The sequence below is a fragment of the Chenopodium album genome, chromosome 9 (assembly GCF_948465745.1).
Source record: "Chenopodium album chromosome 9, dcCheAlbu1.1, whole genome shotgun sequence".
NCBI lineage: Eukaryota > Viridiplantae > Streptophyta > Magnoliopsida > Caryophyllales > Amaranthaceae > Chenopodium > Chenopodium album.
Window position 1 is genome coordinate 64,377,264 of NC_137842.1, and position 27,403 is coordinate 64,404,666.

Sequence of the window (27,403 nt, forward strand, 5' to 3'; positions counted from 1 at the left end):
GTGCAGCGTACGGGTCTAATCTAGTTGTGTAACAAATAATTTTCTGATGTTGATGATACTATCTTGTTTAAGGCCAAGAAAATACATACTCCGAATGTTAATTAGACAGACTTATTGTTAGTTTGCTATTAAATTTTTGAAAATACGATCCATTTGATTTTAGTATGTGTTTATATCTTAAGGTGGATGTTAAAGAGGCCAAGATGAAAGGGGGTAGGACCAAACAAAGGGAAGGCGAAACAGCGCATAATGTAGCAAAAATTGATGCAGAGACTAAGATCATTTCTGATGTTGCAAAAGCAAATGCGGAGCTTGCTGCTCTGAAGGCCGGTTGGTCAAAGTTGGCTCAGTTGCCAGGAGTTGAGGCAGAGTACGCTGTTTCCTTTAGAGGAGCCAAATTGCAAGTCGAGGTGGAGAAGAAGAATGCTCTCACTAGGACTGAAAAACTCAGGGCTCACCTCTTCAGTAAAGCCACTGTTGAGTATGACATTAAGGTACCGATTCTAATCAGTTTTTGCTAAAGTTATTAAGAGTATATAGTTAACATTTTGCTTTCTTATCTAGTTCAGTTTTCTTTACTGAGGTTATTAGCTTAATGGTTTAATCCTTTTGTTTAACTACATGTTTACTATGTAGTATTAACACGTTACTTTGTATATGTTTATATTTTAAAACTTACTTACTCTTTTTGTCTATTTTCTATTTGATAGAGTATAAAACATATTCTTGGGCCTCAACCATCAGCTTAAGCTTTTGGTTGAGTTGGTCATCTAACATGGTATTGAAGCCAGTGTGACACAAAGGTCACGGGTTCGAATCTCATCCACCACTTAACAGAAAACCAAAAAAAATTGATTTCACCACCACTTAACAGATTTTTGAATGGAATCCGTTAAACGGGGTCCATATTGCCACATGTCATCATATTATAGGTTAAAAAAAATTTACACCCCAAAATTAAACCCAGCCCCACCACCATAACTGCCACTGTCGGCATCCCAACCCTAGTCATCGGTGCTCCTTTTCGCTCCTACCCCATCCGTCGGCGCTCCACCCTAGCCAAGACGCGCCTACGCACAACCGTAGCTCAACTGCCAACGCTCCCTTCCCCACCTACCCCGGCTACCATGGCGTAAAACCACCCCCCTTTCCTCACCCTTAAAACGATCAAATCGACCATGAAAATTTACCATTATGGGTTTCCATGGTCGATTTCGCCCATTTTGAGGGTGAAAGGGTGAAAAATTGGTGGATTTCGGGCTTTTGGCCGTTAGGGTCGTGGTTGGGCTAGCGCATTCAAGGCTATGGTGTTTCAAGGTGGCTGGTTTTTGTTCGTGGCTGGCTGAAATGATTTAAGCGTCGGTTGGGCTTGGTGGCTGGGCTCGGGTGAGGTTGTTTCACCGGTGATGGTAGGAGGTTGGGTTAGTGAGGCTTATGGCAGAGGAGTAGAGCTGGTTTTGTCAGTCCAGGGTAGTCGTCTGGGGGAGTCGACAACCGGGATTGGAGTGACGGCGATGGAGGCAAGGAAAATCAGCGCTGATGATGAGGGTGGTGGATGGGGTAAGGAGTTTTTTTTTTATATATATATAAAAAATCAGATAGTTAATTGACACGTGTAAAGTGTGGTGCCCAGTAATGGTTTTTTTTTAATGGCATCAGAAAGTGTTGTTGAAATCAATTCTTTTTTTTTTTTTGTTTTTTTTGTGGTGTTAAAATAAAAGATTGAAATTTATAATCAAATTTTTGGTTATTTTGTGTTGTCATTTTCTAAAAAATCCTTAAAAATTGATAACTTATACGGAAAAAATATATTAAGTGAAGTCTTGTTAAATTTATAATAATGTGTATTTTATTAATATGTGATTTTCATAATTTTTTTTCACTACGAAATTAAAGATATTTAGCGATAAAAATTGCACATAAAACGATGATTTGGTGTGAACTTATTTTTTCTTATTTAAACTTTTTTTTCTATTGTGATGTGATCTGAACTTAAATTTTCTAAAATAAGTGAAAATAAGGTGAACTAAATAGTGCCTAACAAAAGGTTCCAATTTTTCATGTTATACGGAGTAAACAAAATTTGTTCATCGTGAAAATGTCATTTTAATTGAACATTTTCATAGATGTATTTACTACTCCGTATTTTAGAGTTTGATAAACAAAGTACTTAAGTGTGGGACAATCAAAATGTCATTCAAAATTAAATTTTTTTTTTTTTTTTTTTTAGAAATCATTTAAAATTTACTTTCACTAGCTGAAGTGCTGAACTATTAAACAGTGCTAGAGTACAGTGCTAGAGTAGTAGAGTACTAGACTACTTCGAAAAGTTTTTGACCTGTGAAGTTCTGAGACAAGTCTCTCTCTCCTTTTTTTTTTTTTTTTTTTTTTTTTTTTTTCTTTTTCTTACTAGGGCAGCCAACGCGCGCGTTGCGCGCGAAATGGCTAGCTTTTACAACTTAATTTTACTTGTCTTGTGTTTGCACTTCACATGGAGGAATAAAAGATCGACAAAGGAATATACGTAGTATTTTTATTGCTTAGGCATTGTTTGTTTGTAGTTGTGCTAAGTTGAATGTTACGTGTGAAATATCTCGTATATTGAAAAAAAATCTTTATATTTATTATTTGTATATGGTGATTCTTTTAATTGGAATACTATGTAGAGTCACAGTAGAATATAATTCTTAGGTTTTTCAATGATAATGTAGAAAAGGAACAAATGTTAGAATTGTTGTTTGTTTATTTTCGTTGTGTTGATGTTAGCATTACTTAATTGTGGTGGTACAATACGAAATAGAGAAATAATCATCAATGATGAAACCGAAACGACCAATTCCTAATCCACCACAGAGGCTAACAATATTAAACAACCGCTATATATTAGTATTGTCAACTTTTTTTTGGCCACAATTTGATTTGGAAATTTTGGGAAGGTGGTGAACAAAGATGTGGAATTTAGTACTTGGATTGACAATGATAGTGTGGAGAGAGAAAGTTAAAAACTTTCAAGAGATGGAGTCATGGAGAGGAGAGAAAGCTCAAATGTGTAAGGAAATGTAGACGGGTAAGAACAATTTGAAGTTAGACTATTGGAGTACAAAATTACAAATAGGGATACAAAGGTAAAACACATTTTAAAGAGTAAATAGGGGTACAAAGGTAAAGTAACATTTTGAAGGGTATAAAAGTCCGTGCACTATTCATAAGAACAACTTTTTACTTTTTATAAGGTAGGGATTTATTCTCTGTTTTCATCTCCACTCTAGTATCATAAACTTTAAAACATTTTATTCTCAAACTTCCAATTAAAATTTCATTTTCAAAAATGGAGAAAGAGATTGAGGATTCAGAATCCCAAACCCTAACTCTTCCAGACGATCTTATTTTCGAGCACATCTTACCAAGACTTCCAGTTAAACCCTTAACTCGCTTCAAATCTGTCTCCAAATCATGGCTCTCCACAATTTCTAACCCAAAATTCACAAAAACCCACCTCAAATTATTCACCTCTCCATCCCCTCAATTCCTCCTGTTCTCAGGGAACAGCGACAATCATCCTATTTTCACCTCGATTACACTCGATGAACACGGCCGTGTCGAAGAGACCTTTAAATTCAACTTCACCTTTAACGGTGGACCTATTCACGTGCTGGGTTGTTGCAATGGTTTGGTATGTTTTTTTGACAAACATTATAACTTTTATATTTGCAACCCTGTCACCAAACAGTGTAGTGATGTTATTGATTGTCCTCAAACTCCTAGAGGTCATATTGTTGTGATAACTGCTGCATTTGCTTATGTTTCTTCGATTGATGATTATAAGATTGTTTATTTACTGGGGTTATCTGGTGGAATTGTTGTAGAAGACATTGATTTGTATACAATCTATATATTTTCATTAAGGAATAACAGGTGGGATAGATTGTCTATTGATGAAATAGATGGCTCTTCGATTGTCCCGGCTGATGTCCCGGCTTTTGTCAATGATACTCTATACTGGCCTTCGGTTTGCCATTGTGTAGGGGTGAATTTAGTCAATTCAGAGTTAAGTAGAATTACTATAATGTATAAAGATATGATGGATGCGTATAAGCGTTGCGGTGGTTCGGATAGGTTGAGGTTATATGGGATAAAAGGGAGGATGTCGTGGTGTTTTGGTAGTCATGTTTGGATGTTGGAATCGGATGGTGTTTCTTGGAAGAAATTGTATGATCTTAATCGTGATGGTATGAAATTGTTGTGTGTTTCCGAGACCGGAAAATGGTTGGTTTTAAACCGCGGTGAGGTTGCGTTACTTGATCCGAGCAAACCATTTGATAGACAATATCAAGGAGGAACTAGTGTTGGTTGTCCTATTGTTAACGCTTGGAATTATAAGATGAATTTGGTTTCACCAGTTCTGGAATAAGTATTACTAGACTAACCTAATCTTAATGTGTACTTCTATGATCTATGTCACAAAAAGAAACAAGATGTATGAAGAAGCTACTCTGTAATTTTCATGGCTAGATTTTCAGAGTAGTTACTCAAATTGTAGTACTCCGTATTTTACTACAAAGTACTTCGTAATTATTAGTCAGTTATTTAGGTTTCAAACGGAGTATTATATTGTATTCAGAATTATGTAAGGATTAGAGTGGTTTTTTATTTGTATTCTCTTATATTCGCCTTGCTAATGTTAAATTATTTCACTTTAAAGTTTTATTCTTGAAATGTTTGACAAAAGATTATGCCATTCCATTTTTAATTAACTACATATACTTTCTTTTTTGGTGCAACAAAATGCCATTTCTAAAATTTCTTAAGTGTTTAATATGACTAAGGCCCTTTTTCAAAATTCAGTTTAGCTTAGTTCAGTTCAGCTCCTAATTTCCTTCTCTTATAAAATATTCAGTTCAGCTCAATTCAGTTCAATTTAGCTGAGTTCAGTCAATGAGAATATGCCCTAATATTGTAATTATCACAAATCGAAAATGTACTATGGAATTGAATTTGTGGCTTTATTTGAAGATAGACTTTTGCATTTTTGATACACCCTATTAATGATTAGGACTTACAATTGTAAATGGTGATAACTGATAAGGTAGAACTTTGACATAGTATACAGTTATACACTGTCTACTAACCCTCAATTTTGACAAATTCGAGTAGGTCAAGATCTCATTGATAGTTTCATACTACGTATTCATTGATAATACGAAGTAAGGAGTACCCAAGTATTCTTTTCTAGTTGGAACATATATGGAATTTTTTCCATGGATGCGGATGTACAATGCTCTTTGCATTTTTTTTTTAAAGGCGGAATGAATATTTAGTTGTTCAGTAAAGAACATACATTTATTTATAAAGAACATCTAGCTATTTTATAAAGAACATTACATATAGTTGTATTGTAATAAACATATATTTGTTTTGTACAGAACATATAGCTATTTTGTAAAAAAAAAAAAAAAAAAAAAAAAAATCAAATTTTATGTTCTTTATATATATATATATATATATATATATATATATATATATATATATATATATATATATATATATATATATATATATATATATAAACATCCGTAATATTCATAAAAAAATGATAATTAAAGGTGGTCAACTTCAGCCCGGCTCGATCCAGCCCGAAAATAAGGCAGGTTTGGACAAGCCTAAAAATGCATCTTTAGTTAAAAATTCAAACTCCACCCGTAAATAGCCTGAAAAACCCGCTATATTTTCCGGGTTTGGCTACGAGATATTATGTTAAGGCTCGGCTCGACCCGAATTTTTAATCACCTATATAATTTAATGTAATGAACATTATTTTTATTCAACCATTGTAATTTAAAGACAAAATTCAAAGAACATTTCAAAATAAACAATTAATATTATATCACAAATAAAAGTACATTATATTGACAATCAAAGCACATGAAGATAAAGAATATTATTTAACATTTTATAACATGTTCTTTTCACTTTAACTGAATGTTATTTACATTTTAATAAAATGTTCTTTACAATTCTATAACATCTTATTTTCATTTTAACTAAATGTTCTTTACATTTCTATACAATATTTTTTCTGTTTTTTTTTTTTAAAGGATACACCATGCAGATCGTGCATATCCTGTAGGAGCCACGCATTTGAACATATATTTGTTAAAACATGTTTTTTTTTTTTTTTTTTTTTTTTTTTTTTTTTTTTTTTTTGACAAGAAGACCTAAAAAGGAAAAAACACACTAAAACTAGAAGGTCCAACTAAGTAATTGTCGACGACGAGCCTGAGCAGCCAACCAGTGAGTAGGGGCAACCCACTGACGAGGAACCTTGCGAAGTTTGCAGATAGAGAATTGCAAGACAGAAAGCCGAATCTCGTAAAGCAACCAGTGGCAAGAAATATCTCCGTCACCACCATCTCGCAGAAGAGAAAAAAGATTCGAACAATCAGAGTAGATAAGAAGACGACGAAAGCCCCGACGACCGGCAGCCCGAAGAGCCCACAAACATGCCTGTAACTCAGACTGAAGGGCCGAAGAGGAGTGACAGGCTCTCGAGCCACCTCCCAACACGGAATCTGAAAACACTTCCCTAAAAATCCAACCTGCTCCTGCACTAAGATTCTGAGCATTCCAGGCCCCATCAAAAAGAAGGCAAACATCAAAGGTAGAGGAAAAATCACCCTGTATATAACATGAATCAGAAGCTACCGAACTAGTGAGAGATGAATTCCTTAACGAGCGAACAAGGGACCTGAACCCTTGCGCTAAAACACTCCTAGAGATCCAGTCCTACATCAAATGGAAAATCACGCCAGGAGACAATACTGCTTGTCTAAAAATTTTGTGGTTACGTGCAATCCAAACTGCCCAAAAAAAGGATACAAAGGAGACCAAACCGTCCCAATTTTGAAAGGAACGAAGCTTAGAGATCGTATCAACAAACCAGTCAGTAAAAGGCTTTTCATGCAAAAGTGGAGATGAAAAAGCAATCGGAGCACTGGCCCAAAGATGAGAAGTGAATGAACAATCACGAAATAGGTGGTCTGTTGTTTCACGTTCTTGGTAACAAAACACGCAAGTTGGATCAATCGGAATCCCTCGGAGCTGCAGAGTCCCAGAGAGAGGCAGAGCATTGTGAAGTAATTTCCAACAAAAACACTAGAGTTTTGGCATTAGAGGCAACCCCCAGAAGTGCTTCCACCAAGAGGCCGGAATTGTACCCGAGACCCTGGAAGACACCAAATGACTAAGCAACATTGCGTAAGCAGACTTAGTAGTGAAAGATCCATTCTTAGAAAACTTCCAGTAAACGAAATCGTCCATTGGCTGAAGAGGGCGATCTAAAGCCATGATGCGAAGTGCTGTAGAAGTATCAAAAAGCCGATGAACTAAAGTCGAATCCCACGCGTAAGAACGCGGATTAATAATAGAAGAAACATGTGTCGGAGGATCCGACACACCAGAACCATCACGAAAAACAACAGGCCCCCTTGGGACCCAATCATCCTCAAGTATCCGAACCTTAGAACCCGAACCAACCTTCCAAGCCATACCCGAAAAATTGAAGAAAATTAAAGGTAAAAGTATAGTTCTTGTTGATTGTTGAGGAAGGTGAAAGACGGTGGAGGAAGGTTGGGGAAGAGGCTCTAGAATCCTAGAGAGATAAGCTCTCAATTTAGAGAGAGAATTCAGTTCTAAAGCTTGTTTGTTCGTGTTTCCTAGGTTTCGATACTCTGTTCGAGTTTATATACTTTGTTCGTGTTTCCTAGGTTTCGATACTCTGTTCGAGTTTCTTGGGTTTCGATTACGAGTACCCTGTTTTCATCTTCCCCTTTATCAGTAGATATGGCTTCATCTCAATTTTCCGACAACCCAAGTCTGAATCCGTCTTTTTATCCACCCCAAAATTCCAATTTCCATCGTCACCTGGTTTTCGACAAATTTGTAGACTATCGTCGATATTCAGAGCAACGCATCCAAGAATGGGTACGGTGTCAGAGCAGTGGATAAAATTTGGGGATATCACTGTTCAAAAATTCAATAATACTTTTTTGTTTTTGTGTGAAGACGTTCGAGACAGAGACGCCATGTTGGAGCAGGGATCTGCAGCGTACCAGGCGGCTCTTCTTGTCTTCAAACCATGGACTCCAGGTGATTCTATAAAAGATATTAGTTTTAATGAGGCTGCTATATGGGTACACCTTGATGAGGTACCTCTGAATTTATGCGCGTATGATGTTGTACAACCGATGCTTTCTTTGGCTGGAAATATTTTGTGTACTGATAAACACTCTTCAGGTTCAATTAGATGCTTGCTTAGAGTAAAGCTCCAAATTCATGTATTTGAACCGTTATTACCAGGTTTCTTCTTGGACCTCGGAAACTCTGAGTTTAAATGGATTAATATCAAATATGAGAACTTGTTTATTTTGTGCTCTAAGTGTAATAGAGTTGGTCACAGGAAAAATTCTTGTGTTTCATCTTCTGATAAGACTATTCCTTTGGTGTATGACAAATTTGGATGTTGTAAGTCTACTTTTGATCTTGACCATAAGCTCTCCAACTCGAACATTGGCCTAAAAAGGACTGAAAAATTCAGAACTACTCGAGTTAATCTTCGGAGTATTTTTAAGGATATTGTCCTACACCAATCCCAGAGTAGCCAATCAAAGAAGAGGCCCCTTATGTTTGCTAATCAATCTTTCTCCCCTTCGAAAAAGAGGAAATTGTGCTCCGACTCCATAGCTTATACCCATCATATTCCTACAACAACTAGCGACACACCAACTCTTCATACTTTCTCACCTACTAGAAAATTCCTACTTAATTTTAAGTCTAGGGTGTTTAATGTGTCCACTTCCTCACAAAAATCACAACCTCTCAAACAACCAAAACCTCCTTTTAGGAAAATAGCATGTTATGGTTTGAAGAAGCGGAGGAGAGGAGACAAGATGTGGGAATGGGTTACGCATCACGGTACCAAGAAACGGTTGAGTAGTGAGGTTGAACCTTCTACACCACTTTTAGCTGAGTTACAACTTCAGAATTTGCAGGAAACTGGTTGTTTTTCGTGCTTACTACCTTATAAGAAACGCAAAGGAGTTTCGGTTTCAGCATCTACAACAACTTCTGAGGGATCGGTGACCTCCCGTACTGGGTCATCACCAAAGTCTAAATGAAAGTCGGTGTTTGGAATTGTAGGGGCTTGGGATCAGCGGACTCCCCTAAAATTCCTTATATTTCTTCTCTAGTCCGCTCTCATGGTTTGGATATTGTTTGTCTTTTAGAAACTATGGTGTCTGTTGATAATGTTGCACAAAAGTTAGCTCCTTTGTCCTTTTTGGGTTGTAGTGGCGTGGATGTTGTTGGCCTTAGTGGTGGCCTGTTTGTGTTTTGGTTTACTCCGTTGGGTTTGGTTCCTGTGTATATTTCTCAGAATGTGTTTCTATGTAAATTGGAGCAAGGAGATGAAATTAAGCATATAATGTTTGTGTATGGTTCGCCTCACATTTCTTTTCGCTCGGAGGTTTGGAATTTGATTACAAATATTCTTGAAACCATTCCTAATGTCGTCTTGATTGGCGACTTTAACCAAGTTGAATACCTTTCGGATAAATTGGGGGGTAGCTCATCTATTCCAGGACAGATGGATTTTATTAGTTGGCGCATGGGGCTGAATTTGGTTGATGTTCCTTTTTCTGGTCCAAAGTTTACCTGGACTAATAATAGGACTGATTCAGATCCGATTTTTGAAAGGCTAGATAGGGCCTACGCCTCTTCCGCTTGGTTGCTAGATTATCCCGACACAAGAGTTTTACACCAACCTCTTTTGTTTTCGGATCACGCTGTTATTATTCTCTCGGATAAAGTGGAATCAGGATATGTAAAGCGTCCTTACAGGGTGGAAAACTGGTGTTTGTCGGCCTCTGAGGTTCGTGAAATAGTACACACTGCTATCACCTTGTTCTTCCCGGGCTCTCCAATGTTTTCTCTATCTCGGAAATTATCAGTTGTTAGAGAACGATTGCTAGCTTGGTGCATTTCTCATAAGAAGGCGTGGGGGATTAATTGGAAGACTCTGGTTTCGGAAGTTCAACAAGCTTCTTTGGCATTGTCTTCCCGCATTGATCGTTGTCTTTTTATCACTACTAAGGACGAGAAAGTTGCAGAGGCACAAGCAGCTTTTCTCTTCTGGCGTCAACGTGCGAAAGTGAAATGGGATGCATTAGGGGATTCTCATTCTCGTCTCCTTTTTTCCTTGGTGCAATCTCGACGTCGTCAAAATAAGATATGTGGTTTGAGAGATTCGGCTGGTGTCTGGCAAAGAGATTCTGAGTGCATCGCCTCTATATCATTGAATTTTTATAAAGATCTTTATTCAGTCTCAAGCGATGCTTCTACCCAAGATTTTGATTGGTGGGATCAGTTGCAATTACCTTCTCTCTCTTCAGCTCAGCAACAGCTTTTTATGGCTCCTTTTTCTGCTTAGGAAATTCAGAGTGCTATTTTTGGTATCGATGACAACAAATCTCCAGGACCTGATGGATTTTCTTCAGCTTTCTTTAAAGCCCACTGGTCTGACGTTGGTTCGTCTGTTGTTTCGGCGGTTCAGCACTTCTTTTCTCATGGGTATATGTTAAAAGAATGGAATCGTACCTTCTACTCTTAACACGTTAGTGCATTTACTTCTATGAGTTCTATTTTATCTTTCAAAACTAACGTAAGTACTCTTCATGTCTCTTATCTGTTGTTATACTTTCACTTTTACAGGTTTAATGTAGTATATGTTCAATCATACTCAATATATTCAATATAATCTAAGTAAAAATTCAGAAAAATTGTTCTTTCCAAGGTGAAATTAACATTCCAGGTAAATATAGTTAAAATTTAACAACTAAAATTGAAAATTGAAATAACACATACGGAGTATAAACGATACATAGGGATTAGGGAGTACTTAGGTTCTGCTTTGCTATATACTCCCTCCGTTTCCGAAAGAACGACCCTTTTGGGTTGATTTCGCGGGTATTAATAAAGTTAAATAAAAGAAGTAAAAGTATATTCGAAAGATAAATTTACACGGGGTTTACAAAAAAGTAAAGAGAGATAGTAATAAAAATGTATGGAAAAACAAAATTTTATATGGGGAAGCTAATTTTGCACAAATATTGTTGCAAATTGGTGGGTATTTTAATGCTAATGGGTCATTCTTTTTGGGACTAAAATTAAACTAAATGGGTCGTTCTTTCAAAAACGGAGGGAGTATAATTTATGAGAATTAATTGCTCATAGAAAGTTAAAACAATAGTACATGAGAACTTGGCAAATTGCAATTTCTAGGAAATATTAAATTCATGTTACATTGACATACTGTAAGGGAAATTGTATTTCCAATAAATTACTAAGCTATTTTTTGTTTGGTTAACTTTATGTGTCTCCAAATTTATGGAAACTTTGAGTGACTATGACTCTGTGTATAAGAAAGGGATAAATTGATTCCTATCTTCTATAGAAATTTCAATTAGGGTTTGTTCTCTTACGTTGAAATTCAGTTCAGTTCAGTTCAGCTCAGCTCAATTCAGTTCAGTTCAGCTCAGTTCAGTTCAGTTCAGTTCAGCTCCTAATTTCCTTCTCTTATAAAATATTTATTTCAGTTCAGCTCAGTTCAGTTCAGTTCAGCTCAGTTCAGTTCAGTTCAGTTCAGCTCAGTTCAGTTCAGTTCAGTTCAGTTCAGTCAATGAGAACAGTTCAGTTCAGTCAATGAGAACAGACCCTTACTTAAGTAATTTCTACTTTCTACATTTTTTACTTTTAAATTAACCAAATAATTACTACCTTCCTTTTATATTAGTTACTCCCTCCTTTTTTTTTTTTTTTTTTTTTTTTTTTTTAATTTGCATCATTTTCCTTTTAATAGTGTTTTTTTTTTTTTATTTATAAATGGATCACTTTTATATTTGGTAACTTTATACTATATTTTATCATTTTTCTTTCTTACCTAAACTTCATTCAACTTATTTTATCATTTCTCTCTTTCTTCCATGGCCCCCACTAAAATAATACTACATCCGTTACTTATTACTTCCTCCGTTTTTAAATACTTGCTCCATTTCTCCATGCGAGGGGTTTTAGGAGAAATTGGATAAAGTAATAAAATATGGAGGTAGTGGGGTTGGTGGAAGAATAAAAAAAATGTAAAGGGCAAAAGTAGTGGAGAGAATTGGAGAAAAGAGAATATATGTTGGGTCCACTAAGTGAGATAAATTAATTAAATATTGTAAAAGCTTTTCAAATAAGGAAATGGAACAAGTATTTAAAAATGCCCGAAAAAGAAAAGTGAAGCAAGTATTTAAAAACGGAGAGAGTATTTACAACGATTAGACATTTTTTCTTTCTAGTATATGTCAAATCGTTGCAAATAATATGTAACGGAGGTACTAAAAATATCTATCATCTCTCATATACTTTCTCTTTCATGATTTTTGTTTTTTTTTTTTACTATAATAATTTATTCACCTACTCACAATATTATATTACTCTCCTAAAATTTTGTGCAATCCAAAATGATGCATATTAAAAAACGAAGTATAATTTTTAAATATTATATTATCCTATAAATAATACAAAGTATCAAATTGACTGAACTCAGCTGAACCGAACTGAACTGAGCTGAATTGAACTAAACTGAATTGAACTAAAGTGAACCGAAGTGAATTGAACTAAAGTGAACCGAACTGAATTGAAATAAATAATTTTTAAAAGAAAGAAATTAGGAGCTGAATTAAACTGAAATGAGCTGAGCTGAAATAAACTTACAAAATCAAGACTCTTACAATTTCATTTATTTGAATTTGTACCTTTTCAATTACTATTACAATCAGCCTTAATTTATCTTGTCCATTGTATACTTGTGCTTTTGAAATTCAAAAGTTACTTTATTGTGTCCTTATTAAATCACACTACTGTAGTTTGACAAGCATTTTAAACCACTGAACGTCTTTTGGCAGAGATAAGCAGCAGATAAATCTTTTGGCAGAGATAATTTTTCCTTCCCTATGCTGCACTGAACGTCTGCACCCCTCTCCCCTGCACTTAAATTTCAAGTTTCTTCTGTCAAGTGTCAAACGCCATGTCGTTCATTGCGTTTGTGGACAAGATTTTAGTACTCCCAAAAAGTTACTTTTGGTTAAAACAAAGGAAACCTCAGACAGTATAATTTGTGATTATTACTCCCTCAATGTTCTAAATTGACAAAAAATTGCTTTTAAATATTATACATTTCTGTTTTAATTGTCCCTATATAAATTCACTATAATTTTATTTATTTGATACTCCATCTCACATTCAATACTTTTCAATAAACTATTATCCTACTATTTTTCTTTTACATTTTTTTTAGTACTCCAACTACTTCACCTACCTCTTATTTTATTTAAGTCCATTGAAATGCCTAAAACTATATGCCGATCAAACTGTAACAATATTACTATAAAACACAGAGGGAGTACTTCGTATTTTTCTTTTTTTTTTGCATAAAACTTTGTACGTTAATTTTTATTTGCATCATTTTATATTGTATAAAGTTTTATGAGAATAATATAATATTGTGAGTGGGTGAATAAATTATTATAATAAAAGTAAGATAGGGACCATGAAAGAGAAATTATATTATTTTAGTGGTAACCATGAAAGAGAGAATAATGATAAAATAAGTTGAGTGAGGTTTAAGGTAAAAGAGGGAAATGATAAAATATAGTATAAAGTTACTAAATATAGAAGTGATGCATTAAAAAAATGAAAAACGCCCCAAAAATGAAAGTGATGCAAAAAAAAAAACATGTAGGGATTATTAGGGCCTGTTCACATTTACTTAATTTCAGTTCAGTTCTTAATTTCTCTTTCGCATAAAATATTCATTTCAGCTTAGTTCAATTCATTTTAGCTTCAATCAATTCAGTTCATCTCCAATTAGTTCAGTTCGGTTCAGTAAATGTGAACATGCCCTTTCTTTCTTAAAAATTTGTGCAATCTAAAGTGATGCAAATAAAAAAAAAAAATTGAGAGAGTATGCAACGATTATTATACCCTCATTTTTTTAAAAAAAAACTTTTTTCATTGTATTTTTTTATATTATCTTTGAATCTTACATATACATAAACAAGAGTTTCACTTATTTGTCAAAATAGTTACTTGTACTCCCTATGTCTCATAATACATAACACAGTCAAACAATGCACATATGTCAATGTACTACTTTAATTTTATCTTTATATAACTAAATATTAATGAATATTATTTTAAAAATCACATTATGAAACTTTAAATTAAAATCTATCTAACAATTTAATTTATGATAAAATATATTTTTATTATATTAGTAAAAGAAAATTATGATCAAACTTAATGCATGAATAGTGAAAAAAAAGTCCATATATTAGAACCACAAATAAGTACTTCGTATTAAATGTGAGAGCGAGTGCACTACTAGAAAACAGGTCATTTTCGATGGAACCGTTCCGAGGAAAGTACGAAATTTCCGACAATTTACGATCGAAATTAATTCCGTTGGAGGATTGCGACGAATTTAACCCCGTTTCCGACAGAATTTAATTAAAAAAAACCCAAAACCCTAATAAAATGGCGCCTCCTACCCCTCCCCTTTCATTCACATTCCGCCTCTCTCCTCTCCTTTCTTCCTCTTTTGATCTCCTCCTCCTTGTCTTCTCACGCTTTCTCTCTCCTCTCCTACTCTCCTCTCCTACTTGTTTATGTCATTTATGGTGATGCTTTAAGGTCAAGTCAATGGTTTTAAGGTCAAATTCGACCATGAAAACCCTATCCCAGATCTAGGGTTTTCGTGGTTGAATTTGGCCTTATTAAACCAAGTTCGAGGTGAATTTCGAAGTTTTTTTTTTAATTAATTTATTTATTTATTTTTTATCTTAAGGTACATTTTAATATTTTTATTTTTATTTTTAATTTAATTTTTGGTGGTGGTGGATCTAAGTTTGGGTAATTTCTTTAATTTAATTTTTGGGTGGTTTTCGGTCAGGGTATGGCGGTGGTTGGTTAGGTCTGGGTCGTGTTTGGGTGGGTCATGGCGGTGGTCTTTTTCTTTCTTTTTTTTTTTTTTTTTCTTTTTTTATGTTTGTTGGTGGCGGTGGTCTTGGGTGCCGCCACGGCTAAGGTGGGTGGTGTGGTTAGGATTCGATCAGGGGTGGGTGGTGTGGGTTTGGTTGGGTTTTGGTTAGGGGTAGGTGGTGTGGGTTTGGTTAGTGTATTCGGTCAGGGGTGGGTTTTGGTGGGGTTCAGTTAGGGGTGGGTGGTGTAGGTTTGGTTAGTGTATTCGGTCAGGGGTGGCCGGCGTGGGTTTTGGTGTGGTGTTTCGGTTAAGGTGGGTAGTGTATGGTGTGGTTGAGAGGGGTGTTTAGGGTGGTTGGAGGTGGTGATACGCCGTGCCTGTGGTGGCGCGACGTACTTTTTTTAATATCCTGAAATTAATTTCCGACGGAATCCTCGACGGAAATTTCCAACCGAATTGTAAATTCCGTCGGAAATTTCCGACGAATTTATGCCGGTGCCGAAAAACCTCTAACGACGGAAAATTCCGTCGGAAAAGTGTTTCTGACGAAATTTCCGTCAGAAAGGGTCGTTTTTCCTACAAACACTTTTCTGACGACGACTTTCGACGGAATTCCGTCGGAAACGTTTTTTCCGACGGAATTAAGGTGTTTTCGACGGATTTTTTCCATCGAAAATGGACGATTTTCTAGTAGTGGTGAGAGATAGCTTAAATAGTAGTTGAAGCTTTCCTTTAAGCTCCATGACGTATTGAGATCGAATCTCATCACTTGCCTTTGTATCAAAATAAACTCGTATATTGTTGAGTATTAATTTAGAAATCTATCTATACTAATATATTAAAAACCGTTCATAAAAATGTCGATGTGCCACGTAACCCTTTTTTTTAATTGTGCCACGTCATCTCCCCAACATTTTATGATGCCACATCACCATAGCATGCAAAGATGATTACTTCACCATCTAAGCCAATTATCAACTCTGATATTAATATGTATAAAAATTTATATAAGTGCAAACCATAAGGTTCAATTAAAAAAAAAAAAATATTCAAAGAATAACTGAATTTTGGTTTGACAATTAAAATTGCAGTTTTGAAAAGCCTTTAAAATTACATGTCTACAACAATAGCAACCTGGGGCAATGCCCGGGCTACTCACTAGTGCATAATTAAATCACGCGCAAATTAGTATAAACTTTGCCTATACTCTCTCTTTCTCAATTGATGCTTAACCTAACACACTTAATTACTTAAGCTTTGGCACGGTAGATGCTAGTTATTCTACTTTGCTAACTAGGCCTGTACAAAACTATCCGAAAATCCGATAATCCGACCCGCAACCGATTCGAATTTTTGGATATCCGATCCGAGTTTTCATTTCGGATCGGATATCCGATCCGAAAAAGCGGATATCGGATGCGGATTTGGATATTAATTTTCAGAATTTCGGATATCCGAAAGATATCCGAAATATAAAACCTAAAATAATATAATTTTTAAATTATTCATATAAAACTAACCCTGTATTATTAACTTATTGTAATATTCTTAATATATTTGATGATAATATTAATTGCAAAAGGACTACTATTTTTGTTAAAATATTTTGTACAACTTAGCGATAAAAAAACGGTAAAATTAATGAAATTTAGAAAGTAATCATAACAATTTTACTTAATATTGGATAATGGATATCCGAAGCATCCGATCCGAAAATTTTGGATATCCGAATATCGGATATCCGAATTTTTCAAATCGGATTTGGATATCAATTTTTGATATCCGAGTCTTCGGATATCCGATTCAAAATCACATTTCGGATCGGATATCCGATCCGTGAACAGGCCTATTGCTAACCCTATGGCAATGAGAATCATAATCCACACTGAGTCAAAAGTAGTAGCCAAAGGTGTTGAGCATTTGGGTACAACACTACAACATAAGCAGCCAAAGAGCATTTATCCGCAATGTTACTAACATTTCAAACGTTGCAAAATTTTTTAACTCCATAGTACAAACACACATAGTTATATAACTGGTACCACAAAAGGCAATCATCAATAGAAACCAAGCTATTTTATACTTAAAAATGAGTATATAAAACACAAACATTCTCTTCAACTTGAACTCTTTGAAGGCATGAAGATATCAAGTGAACAGGTTGTTTAGCATGATAGACGATCTTTTCAGTTCCCCATAGCTGCAAAGCACGAGAAATCAAGTCAGATCGGTTGCTTAGCATGAAAGGCGATCATCTCAGTTCCTCGTAGCTGCTACAATGTAATTTATGTTGACCGCTTTTGTAAACATATTTATGCATACAAGTGTTCATGAAAACAAATTTTGAGTTTCTATATTGCTGATTACAAATGATGAGTAAAAGTGTTTTTATTGCCAAAAGAAGATAGCCTGTATGTATTATACATAATGCAATCTAACTAGATCTCTGTTCCAACTCACCACACTCAGTCACATAGATAAAGAATCAAAAGTTAAGACACATCGGAATTGGCTTATACATTAACCAAAACAACTTACTCGTATATTTAAACCCTTAAGCAATGTTCAATTCACCGGGCAGACAGAATATATATGAAAAAAAGGAGAAGCCGAGGAGAGAATTCAAGTTAATCTCTGAGATTGACATGAAACGTTAATCTCCTCTCACAATATATTGTTTTAAATTTGCGGATTTAAAAGAAACAACAGGACATCCCAGAGATCCAGAGGAAAACCTATAGAATGTATATCTTGGCCACCTAACTGAAAATTTCTTTAGGGTGTGGAATGCCACCTTAGAGCTACTTCAGTCATCATTTTGGAGTTCATTTCATATCATCTAAAACAACTGTTCCTTGTATACATCATCCAAAATTATTGCCATGAAAGGACAATAACTTCAGAAAAAAAGTTGTGTACTGATGTTAAAATCCTATGATTGTCCTATAAATGCAGGATAACACCATAAAAGAATTGTTCATGGAAATCTTAAAACTTGAGACTCTTCGGCGAAAATTGCTGCCAGAGTTAAGAGGAAGGCATCCGAAGTTGGAACATGCCTTAAACACAGAGAGCTTAATTTGTGGTTAAAGCTTCCTACAAAGTAAGGGTTACCTGGATTCATGAGAGATCATTGATCAACTACATATGACAGGGTAAGGGTGACCTGTTTTTGTGTTAGTTTTCATAGAAAATTTAAAACAAATTGCTTGCAAAATTAAACAGGGAAAACTAAAAACCATAAAACTGGTGGTCTCTAGAATGATTACAGAGAGAAATGTGAAGGAGAGTGCTAACTAGGAGTTACTTTGCTTTGACCAAGCTAAATAGTATGAAGTTATACAGTACTACAATATAAATTGTACGAAGTAGAAACTAAACCTCTAGTTTATTCTATTGGAGCTGGATGATATAGAGCAAAATGGTCAATGTACATGATCTTATAATGAGCTTATGGAAGATTAAACCATGTATTTTAGATCTTGAGACAAATTTCTCTGCTCAGGATGCCCGAAACTCCTAGGATCATTTCGACTAGAAAAAGGGAGGCAACTAATTATTGACCAAAGCTTACCACATGAAACATAAAAGCATACCAATACCACATCATAAAATTAAAGCATAAAACATAACTATACTCTATACTAACTGTATCATAACACAAACAAAACTATAGTCCAAATGTTCAAAGAAATTAATTGTGGATGAATACCAATCATCAAGCAAAGGAAATTGATTCAAAAGCAACTAAGTAAATACAAAAGGCCAATAACATTTAGCAACATGATTAAGAGTAATATAAACCAGGTAGACATTACCAAAATGAGCGCAATTCCCTTCTCTCCGCTACTTCCATTTGTCTTGGATTTAGAAAGGCGAAAGTAAGCTTTCAATATAACCTTTTGAGTGAACTATGTCATCACCGTTATCAAAAGCAATACCCCGTTGAGACATTTGTGGGTTCTCCCGACTTGGATCGAATACCTTGAGTTCTTTCTTAGTGTGAAGCAAACACTTGCCAGTCTCAGACAAACTATAGTATAAGACACCAGTAATATTGATAGAGAACAATTTCTGCCAAGAATTCCCATCATTAGAGTGCTTCAACATCCAAACATCATCTTTAGCAAAATCAGTTGTTGTACAAAGCAACGACAAGCACCCTCTCAACTCCAATAAACGCAGTCTCATATTTGTGTTGTACTTGTTTAGCCAATTCATCGGCGGCAATTCCTTAAATTTTTCTGTAATCAAATCAAACCCAACAACATAATTGTAATCGTCCCCCACCAGAAACTTTCCTATGAATATGTAAAAAGTATCTTGAATCAACACTACCAAGTCTAACTCAGGTGCAAATGAAACTCCAATATAAGACAAATAAAGATCCAATGATATCATATTTTGGTCTAATTTACCAATTTTTGTCCAATTTCCAGCATTCATAGAATACACATGAATTTGAACATATCTACCAGTATCAGATACGAACAAACCAAGAATTTTATAATCATCAGTTGACGATTCATGATAAAACAAGCGCCTGGACCTGGACCCTGGACCATGTCTTACACCTTGAGGGATCATGATTTTCCGATGGCGGCGAGTAGCCGGGTTACCTATAAAGAAAGCCTCACGGTCTCCTACTTCTTGGACATGTAAACAAACAAGGCCATTACAAGAACCAACAATATACAAGAATTTAACTAGATTTTCAAATTGCAATTCATCAAAGTATCTTATCTTGTAATTGTTGTTATCATCATAGTCTAACAAGTAAAATTCGTCTTCCGTTGCACGATTACGCTCAGCAAGTACGATAAATTTAGGGTTGGAAGAGGAGAATTGGAGGTGGGATCTAGCAAATTCAAGGGAAGAAATGGTTGAAAGCCATAATTTGGAGACAGATTTAAAGCCAAGTAAGGATTTTATCGGGAGTCTTGGGAGGATTTCTTCGAAAATTAGATGGTTAGGGAGAGATTTGTTGATGCTGCTCATTTGGGCTAGCGCGTTCAGGCTGTGCAGCCGTGGAGGTGAGTGGGATCAGAAGCGGCTATGATTTAATAAAAAGGGCGGCTACGATCTTGCTAATATTCATGATAAAATCACGCGTCGTTCAACATCTCGGGGCGATCATTAGCTTTTGCCATTAGTAAATTGGTAGGAGCATGTAATTTATTGTGACTATTTTTTTGGGGGAGATTTTTTTTTTTTTTCGGAAATTTTGGTGAGAATTTTGGAATGGCTTTTGGAATTACTTAAGAAGATAGAAATCTAGAATCTAATTTAAGAAAAAATACAAGTTAATATCCTATATTAATAAGTTTTGTTAATGTAGGGGTGCTTATGTCTTTTCGTCTTTTATTTTGGGGACAAATCTGTTAAGTTATACAAAGTTCTACAGGGACCACTAAACAGCCGTCTAACTTCACCATATCACTCCATTAACCAGGAATTTAAGCTCCGTCTTATTGCTTTAAAAAAAAAGAGACGATTTGAAAGAAACATTAACGTCCGTCATAGACCAATATCTAACGGTGTAAACATTATAAAGTTGTCCACCTCAGTAATTTATAAAAAGCTAACTCCAAAGCAATTTACTACAACAATGCCACTATATCAACAACTTTTTTTTTTTTTTAAACCACTATATTAACAACTTTCGTTAATATTGGGTATTAATGGGGACTGGCTCGTAATTTAATTTACTGCACTACTTCCTTCGTATTTTATTATTTATTCCATTTAAATTATTTTTTTTAATTAAATTTTACTATTTTTCTCTTCACTAATAATCCTATCATATCATATTTTAAAATGTGTACATCTATTGATTTTTTTGTTTCATAATTTTGAGTAATATTCAATGTAACACAATTGTTTTGTTTTTTTTTAAAAATTAATTATTTGTAAGAAATTGTAATGCTTTAAAATTTGTAATTATTAATCAATTTGTGTTCTTTTTGTTAAACCGTACATTGTGCGAGAGCTAAACTAGTTACATAATAATTGTACAGTCCTAAATCCTAATGCTCATTCATACGGAGTAGAGCTGTTAATTCGGATAAACGGATCAGGTTGGGTCGGGTCAACTCGAGTCGGGTCAATTAGGGTTAATGTCGTAACATATGCGGGTCATGTTCGGGTTTAGTCATGCTTGAGTCGGGTCACGTCGGGTCATACATCTTATCGGGTTTGGGTTGGGTTTAGGTTGGGTTAATAGCAGGTCAGGTTACATTCGGGTCACGTTGGGTTAATGCCACCGGTTTGAACCGGTGCCCTGTAAGGAATTTGGCATCGGTTTGGTTTGAACCGGTGGCCTTTCTATTAAACTAAACGATTTTTAAAAAACCGGTACCCATTACTCGGTGCCAATTTGTTATTTTCTACTATTGATTCTCTCATAAACAATTCATTTCAACTCTATTCAGTTCAGTCCAGCCCGAATTAGTTTATTTCAGTTGTTTTGAGTAAATCGGAATTGACCCTTAGAGGTCATTATGTTTAAAGGTTGATATTTTAAAATCAAGTCATTATATTTATAAAGGTCACTATATCATAATAAAGGTTTTTATGTTAATATATAAGTCATTGTGTTACATTAAAGGTCATATATAGGAAAATAAATATGTTTTATAATGAAAGTTTTAATACACTGATCAATATGATAAACAAAAGTCATTCAAACTAAAAATATGGTCATTATGTTCAACATAATGTTGTTTGGCATATTAATTTTCAATATATACAATGATGTTATTGTGAAGTATGTCCTTGAAATTTTTAATAAAGGTTATTATCTTAAAATTAGAGTCGTTATATGAAAATTAAGATCACTATATGTTCAATATCACGTCAATTGGTTCATCAAGTTCACAATAATATTATTTTGAATCAAGTGTACACAAATTTTTTCCAAATAAAAAAAGGAAACAATGTTTATCAACTAATGCAACTACAACTCTACAAGTAAAATAAATTATCTCAACATTGAAAGAACTTTTTTTTTTTGAAGCTAAGGAGAACTACTTAATTATACGGAGTACATAATGCAAATATAGAAACTGAAACAACGGAGTACAACTGAAAGATCACTAGTTCATTACTCCTTAGCCCTTACATGAGTTCTAATTTCCTAAATACAACACTAGTAATAATACCCCCATTTGAAATCCAAAAACTGACCAAGTACTAGTACAATTCAAGCAACTCAATGGTAAATCTAGCCGTTAAATGTTGCCTGAACCAATTACAATTAATTCCCAATAAGACTGGGATTATACTGCATATTTATGCACCATATCTTGAAATAGACAATTACTTAGAAAATACACATAAAAATACCACCACGTAAGGTCACAAGCTCACCCAAGTACCCATATAAACAAAATGCAACTTAAAAGGTCATTTTTCACAAGTTTTAACTTAAAAGGTCCTTTTTCAAAAAGTCGACCTCTTAAAAGGTCCTTCTTCACAATTTTCTCAAAACTACTACTCAATAAACACAAGACTCCTACATTTATTTTGTATATTAAAATAGAGACTAAAGAATTGAAGGTTGATGAGAAAATTGCTACCAAAATTAGACGAAAAAAAAAAAAAAAAAAAAAGGGCACTCAAATTTGGAACATGCCTTACCCAACAAAGAGCTTAATTTTCCCGGCAAAAAAAAACAAAGAGCTTAATTTGTGGTCAACTTCATAAATTAATTTTCCTACAAAGTAAAGGTTACCTAAATGGATAAGTGAAAGCAAATCATTTTATTACATATGACAGGGAGACTATGAATCACCTATTTTTTCGTGTTAGCTTCTCAGAGGATTTATAACAAAAAGCATGCAGAAGAGGGAAAACTACATATCATATAGTGCTGATCTCTAGAATGATTTTAATGAAATGCCCCCAAAGAGCTACCTTATATATAAGTAGGAAGGCAATGATTGAAAATGGGATTTAAAGACGGAGAACAAGCCAGAGGGTTGACTCCTTCTGGATGTTGTAGTGAGTGAGAATTCGGCCATCTTCCAGCAGCTTTCCAGCAAAGATCAGACGCTGCTGGTCTAGGGGCATTCCCATCTTATCTAGGATCTCAGTCTTAACTTTGCCAATGGTGTCAAAACTCTCAACCTCCAGAGTTATGTGTGTTCCGAAACGAGTCTTGACGAAGATTTGCATCTGCATATGAATCATAAGCAAATCAATAACTGAATGGAACAGATAACATTAATACAGCACGCATACATAGCCTAACTAACCCAATTCAAGCAACAAAGTATAATACTAGCATACCTTTGATACTATAACAACAAGAACAACAACAAAACCTTAGTCTGAAAACTAGAATACCTTTGATACTACAACAACAAGCAAAGCCTTAGTTTCAAAAACTAGCATGCCTTTGATACACGACACATTAATGCAACTAACCCAAAATATAAAACTAGCATACCTTAATACAAACATATTTAGCAAATTCAGGGGAAGAAATTGCGGAAAGCCATGATTTGGAAACAGATTTAAAGCGAAGTAAGGATTCAGCAGGGAGTTTTGGGAGGATATATTTGAAAATGAGATGGTCAGGAAAAGTATTGTTCATGCTGCTCATTTTGAATCTCTTTTAACTGATGAATTCCGTACGGCTGCAGAAAGGTGTTCAGGCTGTGGAGGTGAGTAGAGTGAGAGAGGAAGCAATGATTTTAAAGAAGAACAAAGGTTTATGTCAATTTTGAAACTGATTAAATGGGGAAGAGAGAAAGCTTTATGTTAATTTCTATAATTTCTCGACTCTCGTGTGTAAAAGAGTCATGACTGATTTTAATAGTAGTAACAACACATTACAAGTTGAAGAGGAGACGAAAAGACCATCTTTTCAGTTATGTAACTAGAGGACAACATTGATTCCAAAAAAATTTACCCCGTAATTAATTATATAAAGCTACACATGCATTCAATACTCAATTAGTCAATGTATGTGGACAAGGGGGCTCTAGAGCTGCTAATCTTTGACACAACAGGACAACATGATCAAAACCGAGATTATACGAACACGGAGTTATTGAGAGAAAACGCGACAAAGTCGGCACGATATGAAACTAACTCGAACATGGCCCGTTTAGATAAAGTGGTCAATTATGCATTTATCTTACATTTTACATATTTTTTGATAAATTCTGTGAAAAACACAAAATTGACACGAGATCAAACACGACTTTTTGCCAACTCTACAAGGGGCGCTAGCGGTTTCGTTTGCCAACACGACTATTTGCCAACTCTACAAGGGGCTGTATAGCATGAAAGGCGATCTATTCAATTCCTCATAGCTACTACGATTTAAGCTAAGTTTCGACTGATTTTGCAAATCTGTTTATGCATGCAAATTTCAGTAAAACAAATTTTGAGTTTCTATATTGATGCTTCCAATTGATGTGTATACCCCCTGTATCGTAGAGTAAAACGCTCCTGCTCAAAGAATTTCAAATTAGATTTATTTTGCAAATTAAAAAGTAGAGACTAGAGAATTGAACGAGGTTTAGCACGGTTTTTCATCAAGAAACAGGGACTGTTCAGTGAAAATTACTGCCAAAATTACCATAAGTAGTGACAATTGAAGTTGGAACATGCCTTAGGAAAGCTTAATTAGGTGGTTAACTTTACACAATAAGCTTCCTAGTTCCTCCAAAGCATAAGAGCTAATTATTTTATTACATATTACAGGGGACTTTGAGACAACAGAGCAGTAGAGCACCAGTTTTTCACAAAGGATTTTAAACAAAATGCTCTCAGAAATAAAAAGGGAAAGCTACGAATCATATACTTAGCAGTCACTAGAACGATTGTGGGAAAAATGGAGGAAAATGCCAACTAAGAGTTACTTTACTTAACAATAAGAGGTTACAATTTGGAATTTAAAATCGTTGCAGAAGGTGTGACACCATAATAGTATGAATTGTACAGAATAGAGATAGTAAATCTCTAAAGTGTCCTATTGAAGCTGAAAGACATCAAACAGAATGGTCAATGTACATGTTCATATAATAAGTGAGCTGATGGAATTGAACCATCAATTTCAGAATTTGACTCAAAATTCTATGCTCTAGATGCCAAGTTTCCTAGAATAAAGTTTAGGAAAAAACTACTCAGGTGGTAAAATACAAAAAAAAAAAAAAAAAAAAAAAAAAAAAAAACTTGAGGTGCTATCTCCAATTTTGCCAACAATAGATGGTGATATTTATCAAATTTTCCTAAAGGAAATCAACTACTACGTAAATAATGGCAAGAGCTTAACACATGAAACATCTATTTGGAGACTATAACTTTTACTAAATAGCTTTAGCTCATTATCACTTCCATATAAAGTAAGCAACTTTACTTTACAATCGCAAGTCAAACAAAGATATAGTTCAAATCTTCAAAACTAGAAAGTTCATTAACAAGGTTGATAAACAAAGTTCATACAAATGCAACTTTGCACAAACTTAAGGTCAATGCCAATAGAAACATAATAAAAGGAGTAACATTAACAAGGTTGACATTACCAAAATGATAAGTGTATTCCGTTCTCTCCATCATCTTCATTAGTCCTGGCTTTTAGAAAGGCGAAACTAAGCTTTCAACATAACCTTTTGACTGAACTATGCTGTCATCATTATCAAAATCAACACCACCTTGAGACATTTGTGGAGTCTCCCGGCTTGGATCGAATACCCTGAGTTTCCCCTGAATGTGTAACAAACACTTGCCAGTCTCAGAGAAACCGCAGTATAATACATTAGTACGATTGATTGAAAACAATCTCTGCCAAGATTTCCTATCACCAGGATCTTTCAACATCCAAACATCTTCTACAGATAAAGCATCAGTAGAACAAAGCAACGACAAACACCCTCTCCACTCCAACAAACGAACACTCTTATACTTATTCAACCAATTCATCCAAGTCAATTTCTTCAATTGTTTTGTTATCAAATCAAACCCAACAACAGGATTACCCTTCTTCCACCTAAACAATCCAGCATAAATATAAACAGTATCGCCAATCAACACCGCCTTTTCAAGCTCAACCAATTCCAAATGCTTGTCTAAACTGTCAATTCTTCTCCAATTTCCAGCACTCAAAGAAAACACATAGAAATGAACAAAATCATCATGACGTGACGAGAAGGCACCAAAAATTTTATAATCATCTGTTGATGATTCATAGTAAAAAACACACCCGGACCGATCAGCCCGATCTACACCACCAGGTTTCTTGATTTTTCGAAGGCGGCGAGTCTCCGGGTTACACACATAGAAGACCTCGCGAGAGCGGTGTTCGTTTCCGAGTAAGCAAACAAGGCCATTACAAGAACCCACAATGTAGTTAACTTCAATTGGGAGATCAGAACCATTAGCAAATTCCAATTCAATGAAATTTCTTACATTGCAATTCATATGATCATACTGTAGCAAATAGATTTCGTCATCTGATGCACGATGAAGCGTAGCATGGACGAGGAAGTGAGGGCGAAATGAGGAGATTTTGAGATGGGTTTTAGTGAATTTAGGGGATATGATTGTGGAAAGCCAAGATTTGGAAACAGATTTGAAGCGAAATAAGGATTTTACTGGGAGTCTTGGTAGGATTTCTTGTAATATTAGATGTTTAGGAAGAGTTTTTTCAATAGCGCTCATTTTCTCTCTCTTATGATGAAAATGGAAATCTTATGATGAAAATGGAAATTGGGAGTAACTGATGATTTCAAGTGGCGGCCGGAGAGGCGGGAGACGGTGGTACGGCATGTGGGTGAAAAAAGTATAGAGTTTAACCATCAGACCGAAAGTGGAGGTGAACCACTTTTGACCAAACTCGATTAAAACTCAAATCAAAGCCCAAATTAATATTACCCTTTATTCAAAATGACCCAAACTGAAATTAACTCAAATTAATTGTCCTGAACTTATTTCAACCCAAACTAATTGACCCAAACTTAACACTCCATTTTATTTATTTACTAGATTAGTGTCCGTGCATCGCACGATAGTAATAATTATTTTCATAATTAATTTGTGATATAATATAAAAAAAATAAGGCGATTTATATGAAATTTACAAATGCAATGTGTATACAAAAATATGAAATAATAAGGCCAAAATTACTACAGTAAAATTAAATTGAAAAAGTATTGTTGATTATTTGTGTTAAAAATATTTGATAGTAATATACATTATATTACATTAACGACGTATATTTTTCCCAAAAATAACTACTACCTCCGGTCCAAATTACTCGCAATTTCAGGGTATTATTTGTGAGATGTAAAATATTCCAAAGTTGAGAGTAATTTGGA

At 34.8% G+C, this 27,403-nt stretch overlaps 4 protein-coding genes across 4 annotated transcripts; 2 read left to right on the plus strand and 2 right to left on the minus strand.

Annotated features, from left to right (window-relative positions):
• Positions 1-3,328: 3,328 nt before the first annotated feature.
• LOC145557939 (putative F-box/kelch-repeat protein At1g12870) lies at positions 3,329-4,411 on the plus strand. The gene is made up of 2 exons (XM_081619114.1): positions 3,329-3,673; positions 3,731-4,411. The coding sequence occupies exons 1-2, from the start codon at positions 3,329-3,331 to the stop codon at positions 4,409-4,411; spliced, it is 1,026 nt and encodes a 341-aa protein (XP_081475240.1).
• Positions 4,412-9,286: 4,875 nt separating this feature from the next.
• On the plus strand, positions 9,287-10,483 carry LOC145557940 (uncharacterized). Its single transcript, XM_081619115.1, has one exon. It carries the CDS (start codon positions 9,287-9,289, stop codon positions 10,481-10,483), a length of 1,197 nt encoding a protein of 398 aa, XP_081475241.1.
• Positions 10,484-17,054: 6,571 nt separating this feature from the next.
• On the minus strand, positions 17,055-20,074 carry LOC145557941 (F-box/kelch-repeat protein At3g23880-like). Its single transcript, XM_081619116.1, has 2 exons — positions 18,895-20,074; positions 17,055-17,276 (listed from the first exon to the last, which is right to left on the minus strand). The coding sequence occupies exon 1, from the start codon at positions 20,072-20,074 to the stop codon at positions 18,944-18,946; it is 1,131 nt and encodes a 376-aa protein (XP_081475242.1). The 3' UTR covers positions 17,055-17,276; positions 18,895-18,943.
• Positions 20,075-25,634: 5,560 nt separating this feature from the next.
• Positions 25,635-26,888, minus strand: LOC145557944 (F-box/kelch-repeat protein At3g23880-like). Its single transcript, XM_081619117.1, has one exon. It carries the CDS (start codon positions 26,744-26,746, stop codon positions 25,664-25,666), a length of 1,083 nt encoding a protein of 360 aa, XP_081475243.1. The 5' UTR covers positions 26,747-26,888; the 3' UTR covers positions 25,635-25,663.
• Between the last annotated feature and the right edge of the window lie 515 nt (positions 26,889-27,403).

Coding starts and splice junctions, on each gene's coding strand:
- LOC145557939 (XM_081619114.1), top strand. CDS start 3,329: ATGGAGAAAGAGATTGAGGATTCAGAATCCCAAACCCTAACTCTTCCA. Junction 3,674..3,730: donor TGGGTTGTTGCAATGGTTTG/GTATGTTTTTTT, acceptor GTCACCAAACAG/TGTAGTGATGTTATTGATTG.
- LOC145557940 (XM_081619115.1), top strand. CDS start 9,287: ATGGTGTCTGTTGATAATGTTGCACAAAAGTTAGCTCCTTTGTCCTTT.
- LOC145557941 (XM_081619116.1), bottom strand. CDS start 20,074: ATGAGCAGCATCAACAAATCTCTCCCTAACCATCTAATTTTCGAAGAA.
- LOC145557944 (XM_081619117.1), bottom strand. CDS start 26,746: ATGAGCGCTATTGAAAAAACTCTTCCTAAACATCTAATATTACAAGAA.